The 13,841-nt window shown below is 62.1% G+C and overlaps 2 protein-coding genes across 2 annotated transcripts; both read left to right on the top strand.

Moving 5' to 3' along the window:
- The first annotated feature begins 1,002 nt into the window (after positions 1-1,002).
- On the top strand, positions 1,003-5,615 carry PYROXD2 (pyridine nucleotide-disulphide oxidoreductase domain 2). Its single transcript, XM_027908581.1, has 16 exons — positions 1,003-1,218; positions 1,652-1,671; positions 1,863-1,956; positions 2,036-2,109; positions 2,229-2,375; positions 2,518-2,671; positions 2,889-2,950; positions 3,064-3,161; positions 3,565-3,706; positions 3,799-3,933; positions 4,035-4,107; positions 4,218-4,374; positions 4,509-4,663; positions 4,801-4,907; positions 5,013-5,133; positions 5,237-5,615. The coding sequence occupies exons 1-16, from the start codon at positions 1,041-1,043 to the stop codon at positions 5,305-5,307; spliced, it is 1,788 nt and encodes a 595-aa protein (XP_027764382.1). The 5' UTR covers positions 1,003-1,040; the 3' UTR covers positions 5,308-5,615.
- Positions 5,616-8,480: 2,865 nt separating this feature from the next.
- Positions 8,481-13,667, top strand: LOXL4 (lysyl oxidase like 4). The gene is made up of 14 exons (XM_027909562.1): positions 8,481-8,754; positions 8,888-9,066; positions 9,219-9,430; positions 9,969-10,007; positions 10,130-10,358; positions 10,477-10,660; positions 10,910-11,064; positions 11,343-11,510; positions 11,712-11,874; positions 11,996-12,239; positions 12,491-12,606; positions 12,702-12,838; positions 13,022-13,133; positions 13,250-13,667. The coding sequence occupies exons 1-14, from the start codon at positions 8,481-8,483 to the stop codon at positions 13,318-13,320; spliced, it is 2,283 nt and encodes a 760-aa protein (XP_027765363.1). The 3' UTR covers positions 13,321-13,667.
- The last annotated feature ends 174 nt before the right edge of the window (positions 13,668-13,841 follow it).

The following is a 13,841-nucleotide window of genomic DNA, read 5'->3' as shown; positions in this document are numbered from 1 at the left end:
AGAAGCTGTTGGCACATCACTATCTTGCTGAAAAGGGCTTTTCCAGAGCAGGATTTGTAGTGTTAGCTTGGCATTGCTGCTTGGCTTTGGCCGGAGTTCAAAATAATGTAGCCAAATGTGCGTGGAGAAATGGTCTGGGGTGCATTCTCCTTCCCCCTCACCCCAAATGTGGGGTATGGGGCCCTTAGAGGTTAGGCAGGCTCTGGGGAGGTGCATCCTGTCCTGTGCCCCTTTCGCCGCACCCACACTCCAGGCACTGATTAGCCCCAGCTCTGAGCTCCTCTGGGAACAGCAAGTAAATCTGAGGGAGCTTATATGTGTCCCAGGCACGTCCGGGCTCAGTGCATGCCCAAACCTCGGGCACAGTCGGGAATGAGGCCAGCCACAAGAGCCTCAGCCACTGCCCCTTGTTCCCGTGCTGCTCCCTGGAGCTGGGGATGGCTCTTCAGGGAGCACTGGACGGTGACAGGTCCTTTGCCCCATGCTGCTGGGCAGGAGTTTGCCCTGCTGAGCAAGAGTACTGGATTCAAAGCCAAGCTCTTCCCTAAGCTGCCCCTTATCCTGCTTTCCCCACCTGCTTGGGGCTTGCCTGCTCAAGGTGGGGCAAACTGACTCTGACCTGCAGTGCTTGGCCCCTCACCCCAGCCACGTGCCTCTGGATCAACCCTGGAACAGAACAGGGGCTGGGGGAGGGAAGCCTGCCCCCGCCTCCCTGCCCAGCACCTTCCTGGAGTATAGTTTGGGGAGTACCTGGCACCCAGACAGTATCTGACCCTTTTGTCTTCTCGGCACTGGGGCTGGTGTCCAGCCCTGCTGCAAGCCCCCAGCAGAACTGTGCCAGAGTCAGTGCCAGCAGAAGGGGCAGTGCTCGGGGTGTGCCCCTGCCCTGCCTAGCGTCCCCGCAAGCCCCGGCACGCAGCGGCTGGCCCTGCCTCAAGGCGTTCCCTGCTCGGGCCCCCCCATCTCCCCCCCGTGCCCGGAAGCCCTGGGAAAAGTTCCGCCAGGAAAGCAAAGTCCAGGCTGTGAGACTCAGGGCAGCCATGGCCAGGCACTGTGGGGCGATGGCAACCAGGATCCAGGCAAGACTGAGCACGGTCTGCCCTTCCCGCTGGCTGCAGGACTGGCATCTGTCCCTGGGGCTGTCAGGAGCACGTTTGGCCCATGCCGGGGCTGCAGAGCGGCTGCAGCGGGAATACGACGCGGTGGTGATCGGGGCAGGTAACGGAGCAAGAGAGCTAGCGTCGAGCTGTGGGGAGCCAGCGGGGGCTCCCGCTTTCCCTTCCCCCGCAGCAGTTGGCAGGGGAGAGGCCAGGTGGGGACCACAGCAGTGCTGGACGCGTTGCAAACCCTCAGAATATTCCTCATGCCAGGGACAATGCAGGGGTCTGGCACAGCGGGGCACACATTGCAGCCCCCCAGCATGCAGGGCACAAATAGAGCATCTGCCTTAAGCACTTCTGTCCCCCTCCCCTGCACCATTAGGGCCAGGGCTGCAGGACAGTAGAGGATGCCCCTTGTCACACGTATCCCTGTGTCCAGAGCCCATAATTTGGGTGGCTGTGGCTCCCCCGTGCCTCAGGCATGGCAGAGTGCCCTGTCCTGTGGGACTGTGCCAACACTGGACTCTGCTCACCTCCCTCTCTCCTTGCAGGGCACAACGGGCTGGTGGCAGTAAGTACCAAGAACGGCATGCTGCCTCTCCTCTATCCCCGGGGAACAGCCAGGGACTGGGAGGGGTCTGGTGGCAGTGCTCACGGGGCTGGGGGCTCCCACAGGGCCCTCCCTGGTGAGTGGGAGCACCATGCTGACAAGGACACATCCCAGCTGGAGGGATGGGCAGTGTGATACCATGCTCCCCACAGGCTGCCTACCTGCAGCAGGCAGGGGTGCGCACAGCTGTGCTGGAGAAGCGCCACGTGCTGGGCGGTGCGGCTGTCACGGAGGAGATCGTGCCAGGTACCCCTGCATGCCCCTTGTCACCCTGGCCCTGGCTAGGCCTGGGTGTGGCTACCCTCCTCTACCCCACATCTTCCAGGGTTCAAGTTCTCCCGGGCATCGTACCTGCTCAGCCTGCTGCGGCCACAAATCTATGCTGAGCTGGAGCTGGAGGTATTGGCACCCACTCCTTGCTGGTCTTCCAGCACCTCCCAGCATGCAGGCAGAGTGCCCCTGCTGCAAGGCTATCTCTGCAGGGTGGGTTCTGTAGCAGGGACATCTCTCTCTTGTAGCGGCATGGTCTGAGGGTGTTCCCACGGGACCCCTACTCCTTCACCCCACTGCTGGAGGACAGGAGCCCTCCTCGCTCCCTCCTGCTAGGGCACAACATGGCCCAGAATCAACAGCAGATTGCTCAGTTCTCACAGAAGGATGCCCAGGTATTGCAGGGGCATGCACCTGGCACAGCAAAGCCGTTGAGGTGCTGCCCTGTCCCTAGAGCAGCAAGGTTTCTCCTGGGTGTAATATCCATTGCACCTACCATGGTGCAGTCCTTGTTGTTCCCTCTCTGACCCCTTTCAGGCTTACCCTGAGTATGAGGCCTTCATGGGGGGCATGGTGTCAGCCCTTGACCCACTGCTGGATGCTCCTCCAGTGGATACTGCTGCCCTGGGGAAGGGGTCCCTGCTCCAGCAACTCAGGAACCTGCGAGCCCTGCGGCCCCTGCTGCAGGCAGGTACATCTAGGGTGCCGGGGAACCTCAATGGCAAGGGGTATTTGGCAGCACTTGGGTTTGGGCAATGCTGAGCCTCCTCAGGAGCTCCAACTGGGCTAGCAGGCTCTGGTAGGCTTGCCCACCTTGGTCCCCCAGCCTGTTCCCCAAACCCAGCTGGGCACCAGCAGCCAGCCCTGGTACAGCAATGCAGCTCATCATACCACCTCTCCACCCCTAGGGCTGGCGCTGGGGCGGCAGCTGCCCCGCTATTACGAGGTGCTCACAGCCCCCATCTCCAAGGTGTGTGCCAGCTACAGTGGTGTGGAGCCACCCACTGCCTTGAGTCCTGCCTGCAAGGGTGCTGTGGCAGCTCCACACCCCAAGCCTGGCATGCTCTCTTTCTCCTGGGCCAGATCCTGGATCACTGGTTTGAGTCAGAGCCCCTGAAGGCAACTCTGGCTACGGACGCGGTGATTGGAGCCATGGCTAGCCCCCACACCCCCGGCAGCGGGTGAGGGTCCCTCTCCTTGGCGCTCATGGCTGCACTGTCCCCTCATGCCATGCTCTGTGCTTGGCTCTGCTGCACCCCAGTGCCCAATGCCCTGACTCCCTACCTCTCCCTCCCACTGCCTGTTCCCCCTTGCCAAGGTGCCTCAGAGGCTGGAACTGGGCAAGGGGCCATCCCTGCCATAGGCCTCTCCTGGGTGGCCCCCACCTATCCCTTTGCTGTTTGGACACCTCTAATCCTGGGTCAGTTTGAGTCCTGGCTGATGGGTGCTCCGTGTAACTGCGTTGGCATCCTATGAGCTGGCACGGTCCCATCTGTGGGGCTGTGGCACCGTCCTCACTCTGCCCATGCAGGGGACAGACCCACCCCCTCATCCGGCAGCTAACCTAGGGTCCTGCTACCACAGGTACGTGCTGTTGCACCATGTCATGGGGGAGCTAGAGGGACAGCGGGGAGCCTGGGGCTACGTGGCAGGTGGGATGGGAGCCCTGTCCCAAGCCATTGCCCGTGCAGCGACAGCCCGGGGAGCCCACATTTTTGCTGAGAAGGTATGGGGTGCTGGGTAGAGGGGAGCTGCCTTGCCATCCCTGCAGGAAGTAGGGGTGCTCTTGTTGAAGTCTTGTCCCCTCTGCCTGCCCAGGCAGTGTGCCATGTGCTGCTGGGCAGGGACGGGCGGGCGCAGGGTGTTGCGCTGCAGGATGGGACAGAGGTGAGGAGCAAACTGGTGCTGTCCAATGCCTCCCCCCAGATCACTTTCCTGGAACTCATTCCTCAGGTATGGGGTGCATGGGGCTGGTGGGGGCTTGGCATGTCAACATCGCCCCATCCGCACTTGCCCCTCACAGTCAGTCTCTGCGCTGGCATATCCTACCCTAGGAGCAGCTGCCAAAGGATTTTGTCCAGCGGATCCGGCAGGTTGACACACGCTCCCCCGTCACCAAGATCAATGGTAGGTACTTTCAAGGACAGTTCTGCTGCCATTCCTGCTGGAGGAACACCAGTGCCAGGCTCAGCAAGAAGCTGCACCCTGCTTCTCCCATCCTCCCATCCCATGCCCAGTGGCGGTGGATCGGCTGCCCAGCTTCCTGGCTGCCCCCAATGCCCGTGACGGCCAGCCCCTGCCCCACCACCAGTGCTCCATACATCTCAACTGCGAGAACACCCACCTCCTGCATCAGGCATTCACTGAGGCTACCCACGGACACCCCTCCAACAGGTAGGAGCCTGCACTGGCACACCTCGGTGCCCCAGGAGAAGGGACAGGACAGTTACGGCAGGTGGTGCTGGGGAAAGAGGTGTGGGGTGGCTGGGTCCCTCTCTGCCTGCCCTGCTGCTGTACTGCTCTCCCAGGCCCATGATTGAGCTCTGCATCCCCTCAGCGCTGGACCCAGGACTGGCCCCACAGGGCTGCCACGTTGTGTCCCTCTTCACCCAGTACACCCCGTCCATGCTGGCGGATGGTCAGTCCTGGGATGAGCAGGCCAGAAATGCATATGCAGACAGGGGTAGGTAATGCACACACAGACCTCAGCAACACCAGGAGCACTGGTCCCTGCCCATGGGCAGGGCTGCCCTGGAACTGCGCGTGGGCTTACTCCCCCGTCCCTCCAAGCTGCCCATGAGCTCCTTCATCTTTCTCTAGTGTTCGACTGCATTGAAGACTATGCCCCTGGGTTCAAGGCATCCGTCATTGGCAGGGACATCCTGACACCACCAGACCTGGAGAGGATCTTCGGGCTGCCCGGTGGAGTGGGTACCATGCGTGTCACCTCTGAGCATCAGTCTGGTACCAGTGCTGGTGGGCACGCAGTCCTGGGCCAGGCACAGCCAGCTCACATAGAGCTCTGTTGGCAGAACATCTTCCACGGAGCGATGTCTCTGGACCAGCTGTACTTTGCCCGGCCAGCACCATCTTACTCTGGCTACCGGTCCCCAGTTCCTGGCTTGTACCTGTGTGGAAGTGGAGCCCACCCTGGTGAGCAGAGCCAGGAACCAGGACCCTTCTGGGGGGCTGCAGAAGGAAGGCAGGGGCATGTGGAAAAGGTGCACTACCACTCCTCATTTCTGCTTTCTTGCAGGAGGAGGAGTGATGGGAGCAGCAGGATGCAATGCTGCCCAGGTGGCCCTCAAGGACTTCAGGCACCTCTGATGACAGTGGTGACACTGACCTCACCAACACAGGCTTGTGGCAGCAGAAAGCCTTGGTGATCCCATGCAGAGTCTTGTCCATCCCCAAATTGCTTCCCAGGCACCTCAGGGCAACATCCCCAGAGAGATGGAGGGTGCAGTCTGGCAGTGTCCCTTGTGCTCTCAGCTGCTACTATCATCTTGAACAGGTAGCTGCTCCCAGCCTACCACAACCCAGCTTTGCTGCAGTGACTCCTGCACTGTGTGACCCTGGTAAACCTCACTGAGCCCCTGCCTGTGACCATGGAAATAAACCCTGGCCCAGGCTCTGTCATGAGCACTCTTGCTGTGGTTTTTGAGCAATTCACGCAGCTCCCGCCATGCCAGCATGAGGGACTGCACTGTTGCTGATGCTGAAGCCTAAGTAGAGGTACCAGAGGGGACAGGCACATTTCAGAGCAGTGAACAGGGACAAACAGCTCCTCACCTGCTCCTCTGCTCATTGATGCAGGCTCAGGTGCATGCAGGGCTGTTTGTTGGGAGTCCCCCAGCTCTGGGCTGGACTGGATCTTCCTGAGTTGCTTAGAACAAGCAGGCAGCCAGGGATATGCCTGGGACCTGCTTTGGTACCTGGAAGCCCCAGCTGTCCTCTGTCCCCCAGTTCTTGATGGGTTCTTGTGGGTATGTGTACAGCAGACACGTGCCCAGCAGCTCAGAAACCACAGGAGCCAGGAGTGGCTGCTACCCCTTTGTGCCCCATACTTCCTCCTGTTCCCGCTGGGTGCTACCTGCACATGTTCTAGTTTTGTCCCTCCATCACCAGGGCAGATGCTCCGTGCTGGCCAACCCTCAGCCACAGCAGGCCCGGGAGCCGCTGGCTGCAGATTACAGAGCTCACATCCTCTCCCTGCCCTCTTCCTCCTCCGGACAATGCTCCCGATTCAGCCGCCCACCTCGCCTCCCGCCGGGCCCTAAATACGGTGCTGACAGGCTGAGCTGCTGCACCTGAGCTGGCTGAATCAATATTGACTGGCCAGGAATAGTCCCGCAGCCCTCTGAGAATAGCCCCGCACGCCCGCCCGCTGCCCACAGCTTCCCGCGCACGGGGCTGCCCTGCTGCCGGCTGCCTATTTTTAGCTGCTGCCGCTGCTGGCTGCCTGGGACTGCAGGTGCTGGCAGCCAGTGAGCCCCGAGGGAGATGAGGAGCTCACTGGGTGACACCTCAAGGCAAAGGGGGATGCCTTCAGCCTGCTACAGTCACAATGAGCAGCAGGACACGGTGCCCCTCCTGCTGCGGGATGAGGCTGGCAGGTCCCAGGTGTGGGAGAGCCCACCAGCCCCCTCTCTGCCCTCTTCTTGCTGTCCCCAGGAGCAGAGACAGAGCTGGGAGCCGTACCCAGCACCCGCCTGCCCTGGATCCCTGCCAGCATCTCCCGGGTGGGGAGGCCGAGGGGACTTCTGGCCTCACACTTCAGCCCCTGAGCTCCAAAACGTTGAGACACGACTGAGTCACGGGCTTCAGTGCTGGCTGCAACCCTGCCCCTCCCCAGGGCTTTCCCTGGCACCCATGCTGGGGCTGGCCAGGGACCCCTATCGCAAGAGTGGCTTCAGCACATGCCCTGAGCCTGGCAGAGGCAGAAGGCTGGAATGAGGGTCTCCCGTGAGGGTGTTCCGGCGCCCATGCACACCCAGAGGTGCTGGAGGCTCTTGCGAGACGTGGCGATGAGCTCACGGACTATTCCCGGCCGTGTTGTTCCTGGCTCCTCCCGGCAGGATCCAGCTGCTTTGACTCCAAACAAACAGCCCGGTGGCCACCGGCACATTCCTGGCCGGTCCCTGGGCACAGCCAGGGCACAGGGTTTCCTGTTTATCCCCATCCCACGGCGGGGCACGGCGGGCGTGTGGGCAGCGGGGTGCCCCGGGGACTGGCGGCACCCCAAGCCGGAGGTTGCTCCCGGGTCGGGAGGGGGGCATCCCCAGTCTCCACGTACCACGGAGAAAGGCTATGCCTGAGGACCTTCACATTCAGGAATGGCCCAGGTGATGCCCCGAGCCCAGGGAGAACCGTACTCGGGACTTCCAAAACCATCCCACAGCCTTCCGTGGTCTCTGTGCCCCCTAAGTCCTGGCCCCATTGCAGCACCCCAGGGATCCCATGCCTGCATGCCCATTTGAGCCACTGCGTAGGTGGGAAGGGGCAGGGGTGTCCTTTTGGGGTGTCCCTAACGTGACAGTTTGTCATTTCCACAAAGCCCATGCTCTGCCTGGTTGGGGGAGAGACCCATGGGTGGAGCATCCTTGACCGGGGGCATTGGGTTCAGGCTGGGAGTAGGTCCAGGCTCACGGCAGGTAGGGGTATCCGGGGGTCCTCAGCCCCCCTAGGCTATGGGAACGACAGGATTTGGGGCGGGGACAGGTTTGCCCCAGTGTGGCAATGTACGGCCGGGGGAGGGCAGGGAGTAGGGCTGGGCTCCAGGCCCGAGGCGGGAGGGCGGAGGCCCCCCCCCCCCGGGGCGGCCCACCCCGCTGCGACATAAAAGCGGCTGCAGGCGGTGCTCGGCGGGAGTCAAGAGCGGCGGGAGTCAGCAGTCACGTCCCATCGCCACCGCCTGCTCCGTATTCCCGTACCGCCATCCCTTGCCAGGGTGAGTGCCGGAGGTAGCCCCGGCGGGGGGAGATCTGGGCACCTGGAGGAGGTCAGCAACCCTACTAGTGCTCTGAGTGGGGATGCGGGGGAAGAGATGGGATGACGGAGACAGAGCTGTGTACAGGATGGGGAGGGGAGGGACCCTGGTGTTCGGTAGAGGATCGAAGCGGGGGATAAAGGGGGGCTCTGTGGGGCCCCAACCAATGTCTCGAAGCACGGGGCAGGCAGGAAGCAACAAGAACACAGAGCAGTGTTCCTGAGGCTGCCCATGGCTGTCGCTTCCTGGGAGGGCTGTGCTAGCGTTGGGTGACCCAGTGATGGGTACAGGGCTGGGGCTGAGCCCCGAGGTGGGTTTTCTGTGAGTATGGCAGGATCCAGCACCTGCATCCCCAACAGCACAGGGACAGAGATGTCATCACTGTGCAAGGGGGCATGATATCCCTGCACCATTGCCCAGCTCCTGGGGCACAGGGAGCACCCCCACCGTGCCATGATCCCCAAGGGCTCATTGGCAGGCTGTCCTCAGGCATCCCACCTGCAGAACCGCGATGGTGATGCCAACTGGTGCAAGTCCCATCCTTCTGGTGCTGCTGCTGTGTTGGGTGGCCCCCAGCGGGCAGGATGTGGCCCCAGTGCAGCTGCGGCTGGAGGGACCACGGGGGCCAGCGGGAGAGGGTCGGCTGGAGGTGCTGTACCAGGGACGCTGGGGCACCGTCTGCGACGATGGCTTCGACTTCCACGCGGCCACCGTCGCCTGCAGGCAGCTGGGTTACACCGCAGCCATCACCTGGACCCACAGTGCCACCTACGGCCAAGGGGAAGGTAAGGGGCAGGTGGGGAGTAGAAGGGTGGGGGGTCCTGGCAGGGCAGTGGGGAGGAGGAGCCTGCCCTGGCTACTATAGGTGCAGGCAGCCAGTGGGATGCACCATGGTGCCCATGGTGCTGTGTTCCCCAGGCCCCATCTGGCTGGACAACGTGCGGTGTGGGGGCAATGAAGGCTCCCTGGCAGAGTGTGTCCACAATGGCTGGGGCATCAGTGACTGCCACCATGGCGAGGATGCTGGTGTGGTGTGCTCGGGACAGCGATTGCCTGGCAGCTCCCCCCAGGCCACCACCTCTGGTCACCTGGGAGAGGTAAGTGGGGGGTCATGGAGTTCCCCTGTTCCCAGCAGGGTACACCAGGGGGAACTGCAGCAACTCCCTCTAACCCTTTCCCTTGTCCCCATCCTGAACATCCTGCCCTCGATGCTGGAGTCCCATGCCCACCACTGTGCCCACTGTGGCAGGTGCCAGGGCTGAGCCTGGAGGAGGTGCGGCTCAAGCCCATCCTGGCACGAGCCAAGCTGAGCATGCCAGTAACGGAGGGTGCTGTGGAGGTGAAGCACAACGGGCGCTGGAGGCAGGTGTGCGATGCCAACTGGACCAGGAACAACAGCCGCGTGGTCTGCGGAATGCTGGGCTTCCCCCGTGAGAAGCAGATCAACACCAGCTTTTACCGGTAGGGATGTGGGAAACACGCATTGCACCTGCGCATGTGGGGCGTGTGCCTGGCTGGGCACACTGTGGGGACAAGAGACTGGAGGGGGTGTCAGGGAAGGGCTGCACGTATGGGTGGGTGGGCAATGTGCCTGGCCATGCCTAGGTCCCCTTCTTGTAGCCTTGAAAAGGGGCAGAGATTGGGCTCAGCAGCATCCAGAGGACTGTGGGGATGGTCACCAGCTATGGCTGGCAAAGCGTGGGAGAAAGGAGAGGAAAGGCAAGCGTCTCTCAATCCCTCCACCCCTGTCTCAGACTGGGACTATAAATACAGCCCATAATGAGCCCCTACCAATGCCAGGAGTCACACAGTCCTGCTGGGACACATGGTACAGCCAGGCTTGGCATGGTAATTACCAGTGTGAGAGAACCTGACATGCCATGGGAAGACCCCTCGGCTCCAGCTCCTGCTGGGGAGGGCAGGAGTGATGGGGTGGGGGCTTCAGTTATAAAGTGTCAGCATGACACCCCCCCAACCTCCTGGCTCTGTGCACCCACAGAAAGCTCTGGAATAGGAAACTGAAGGACTCCAACTCCAGGTAAGGCTCAGCCTCGGGCAGGGAAGGTAGGGCACCTTGGGTGGGCACCCAGCATGCATATTGGGTGGGGGTGAGTCTCTGGCATCCAAGCTAACACTGGCTCTGCTCCTCTCCCTCGGCAGCCTGAAGACTCTCAGCCAGAAGAACAGCTTCTGGGTCCACAGGGTACAGTGTCAGGGCTCAGAGCCCCACCTGGCCCGCTGCCCTATACATGTGGCCCCACCAGCCCCCCGCCAGCACGCCTGCCCCCATGGCATGCACGCCATTGTCAGCTGTCTCCCTGGCCCTACCTTCCAGAAGGGCATAGGCAAGGGCAAGAGCAAGAGCAAGAGCAAGGCCTCCCCAGGAAAGGTGAGCCCTGGCAGAACCCCACACCTCATCCCACTGATGGAGGGTCCCAGAGCTGAGCAGCACACCCAGCCACTCCATTTGCACCTGGGGGTGCTGACCAGCTGCTCCCCATGCCCAGGTGCTCCCGGTGCGGCTGAGAGCGGGCACCCATCCTGGCGAGGGCCGGGTGGAGGTGCTACGCCACGGGGAGTGGGGCACCGTGTGTGACAAGCAGTGGGACCTCACTGCAGCCAGCGTGGTGTGCCGGCAGCTGGGCTACGGGACAGCGAAGCAGGCCCTGGTGGGAGCCCAGATGGGACAAGGTGAGGCAGGTGGCACAGCAGGGACTTGGGGCGCTACTGGACTTGGAGGTGGAAAGCCACTGGTTTAATGTGTTCTGTTGGAGTATCCTGGGTTCTTCAGTCAGCTCCAGCCTGCCCTGGCATGGGGCTCCCTTGTCTCCATGAGCAGCCCCATTCCCATAGGGAATGCCCAGACCAGGGGAAGGAGGGTGGGGGTCCCGCTCCAGGATGGTCATGGAGCAGCGAGCACTGATCCTTCCTCTCCTCTAGGTCTGGGGCCCATCCATATGAGCAATGTACAATGCACCGGCCATGAGCGCACCCTGGGTGAGTGCCGCTTCCAGGATGCCGAGCGAAGCGGGTGTCAGCATGAGGCTGATGCTGCTGTTCGCTGCCACATGCCCCACATGGATTTCAAGAGCCAGGTGAGCCCCTGTCTCTTCCCCAGAGCCAAAGCTCCATTGCACAACCCCTGCTCTCCAAGCTCTGTGCCTGGTGTGGGGGGACCCAGGGGATGGGGGGCCACAGAGCAGCACCACAGTGGGGTTCTACAGGATGAGCTGGTGGCAAAGTGGGGAGAAAAGGAGGAAGAAGCTGAGGGAGATGTTCAGCTGGAGATGTTAGGCTGCCTATCCCATTGCAGTGCTGAGAGGGGGGGCTGGAGTCTGCACCATGTTCCAGCTCAGCCCCTCTCTGCTGGCAGGTACGTCTGGCCGGGGGCCGCAACCCCGAGGAAGGTGTGGTGGAGGTGCTGGTGCCGGTGCAGGGACGGCTGCAGTGGGGTGCAGTGTGTGGTGCACAGTGGGGGCTGAACGAGGCCATGGTGGTCTGCAGGCAGCTGGGGCTGGGCTTTGCCAGCCATGCCCTCCAGGTGAGTGGGTTACCATCCTGGGGCCAGGACTACCAGGGGTCCTGCAGGATGGATAGTGTGGTCATAGGGTGGCTGGGCCTCTGGAATGGGACAACTGGGGTGAAAAGCCCTGGTGGCAGGTTTAGGGCAGGGGGGGAGGCAGGTGGGTTCTGGCAGGGAGTGGGAGGACTGGTCCAATCACTGTTCTCTTCCTCTGCTCAGGAGACGTGGTACTGGGCAGGCAGCCCCGATGCCACCCGGGTCGTGATGAGCGGGGTGCAGTGTGCCGGCACCGAGCTGGCCCTCCAGCAGTGCCAGCGCCATGGCCCTGTCCACTGCCCCAGCGGTGGGGGACGCTTCTCGGCAGGGGTCACCTGCACTGCCCGTGAGTAGCAGGAGCCTATGGGGTACTGCTGGGAGGGGCACCCCCATTCTCCTAGAGAGTGGGGGGAGCTATACAGGGTGGGGATCACCTTCTCAATCCCTGCTGTTCCCCTTCATACCAGATGCCCCTGACCTGGTGATGAATGCCCAGCTGGTGCAGGAGACAGCCTACCTGGAGGACCGGCCCCTGGGGCTTCTGTATTGTGCCCATGAGGAACGCTGCCTCTCCCGCTCTGCCGACCAAATGCAGTGGCCCTATGGCCACCGCCGCCTCCTCCGCTTCTCCTCCCAGATCCACAACCTGGGAAGAGCTGATTTCCGACCCAGGATGGGGCGGCACGCCTGGACCTGGCACCAGTGTCACCGGTGAGTAGCCCGTGGGCAGACACTGGCAAGGAGCTGCCCCCTCCCAGGGCCAGGCAAGGCATGGTCCCGAGAGACTGTCTCACCCGGGATAGTTAACAGCGTCCACGTCAACACTGTCATTATGGCTTTATTTGGCTTCAAGGCTGTAATTTGCTGAGTCCCTGGGTGCTGCCTGCTCCCGGCAGGGCAGCTGGGCCGCCCACATGCTCCCTGGCCAGGCACCAACCCTGTACTCAATCCTCGTCCCACAGGCACTTCCACAGCATCGAGGTCTTTACCCATTACGACCTGCTAACTCTCAACGGTTCCAAGGTGGCGGAGGGGCACAAGGCCAGCTTTTGCCTGGAGGACACCAACTGCCCCGAGGGTAGGTGCTGTCTGCAGAGCTGACAGCAGCCCCTCATTCTGCTCCTTGAAGAGGGCTCTGTCTGTGCCCTCCCTCACCTCCCTATCCTCCTGCAGGGCTGCAGCGACGCTTCGCCTGTGCCAACTTTGGGGAGCAGGGGGTGAGTGTGGGGTGCTGGGACACCTACCGCCATGATATCGACTGCCAGTGGATTGATATCACCGATGTGCCACCGGGCAGCTACACCTTCCAGGTATGGGAATGGAGGGTCAAGCCACTGGAGCTCAGGGCTGGGGACTGCCCTACATGAGCGCCACCAGCACCCCGTCACCCTGCACATCAGGGTGCAGCTCTGCACCCTTCTATGCATGCGCCACAGCCCTGCCTGGCCAGGGCATGGCAGAGGTGCCCCCAGCCCTGCCTCTTGCCCTGTCAGGTGGTTGTGAACCCCAAGCACGAAGTGGCTGAATCAGACTTCTCCAACAACGTGATGCGGTGCCAGTGCAAGTATGACGGGCAGCGTGTCTGGATGCACAGCTGCCACACGAGTAAGGAGAGAGAGGAGCATAGAGGGCATGACAGGCAGGGTGGGAGAAGTGACAGGGCTGGGGGTGCCGCAAGTTCCTTGTTCCTCCCCCATCACCACCCGTGTCGCTTTCTCCAGGTGATGCTTATGGTGCTGACGTGGTGAGCGACCTGGAGAGACGGGAACGCCTGGCCAGCAACCTCGTGTGACCCCTTAGCATCAGCATGGTCCCAGCAGTGCTGTGGGACAGTCCAGCTCCCACGCCCCAGCAGCACCGAACTGAGCTCAGGGACTTGCAGACTTTTGTATTTATTGATGCTGCTGCAGAGGATGGAGATGAGCACTGGGGCCAGTGGGGAGTGCCCAGGGGTGTCCCGTGCTGCCAGCGGGACTTGCAAGAGTGGCCCTGGTACCGCAGCACCTCTCATCTCCACAGCTCCAGTGCCCCCCAGGACAACTACCTCAGCCTGCCTGCCCAACCTTCCTTGCTCCAGCAGACTTAGGACAGTCACTGGCCACCCGTGCACCAGTCCTGTCCACAATAAAGGTGCTGTGAGATGGGAGCAGGGTGCTGTGCTATGGGAGAGGGTGTACTACTTTATCAACCCCATCCTTTCCTGCTCTCCACTGCGCTCTTTCCCGTGAGGACCATGGAGGCAGTCCCCAGCTGAGAACAACTCTGGTCTCTACAATGGGTCCCTAGCCAGGCGGTATCTCCCCTGTGCCACCC

Source organism: Empidonax traillii, unplaced genomic scaffold (assembly GCF_003031625.1).
Source record: "Empidonax traillii isolate 1590-97213 ecotype Southwest subspecies unplaced genomic scaffold, ASM303162v1 scaffold27:size3997909, whole genome shotgun sequence".
NCBI lineage: Eukaryota > Metazoa > Chordata > Aves > Passeriformes > Tyrannidae > Empidonax > Empidonax traillii.
The sequence above is the reverse complement of the archived record's forward strand: the minus strand, read 5'-3'. Positions and strand labels throughout refer to the sequence as shown.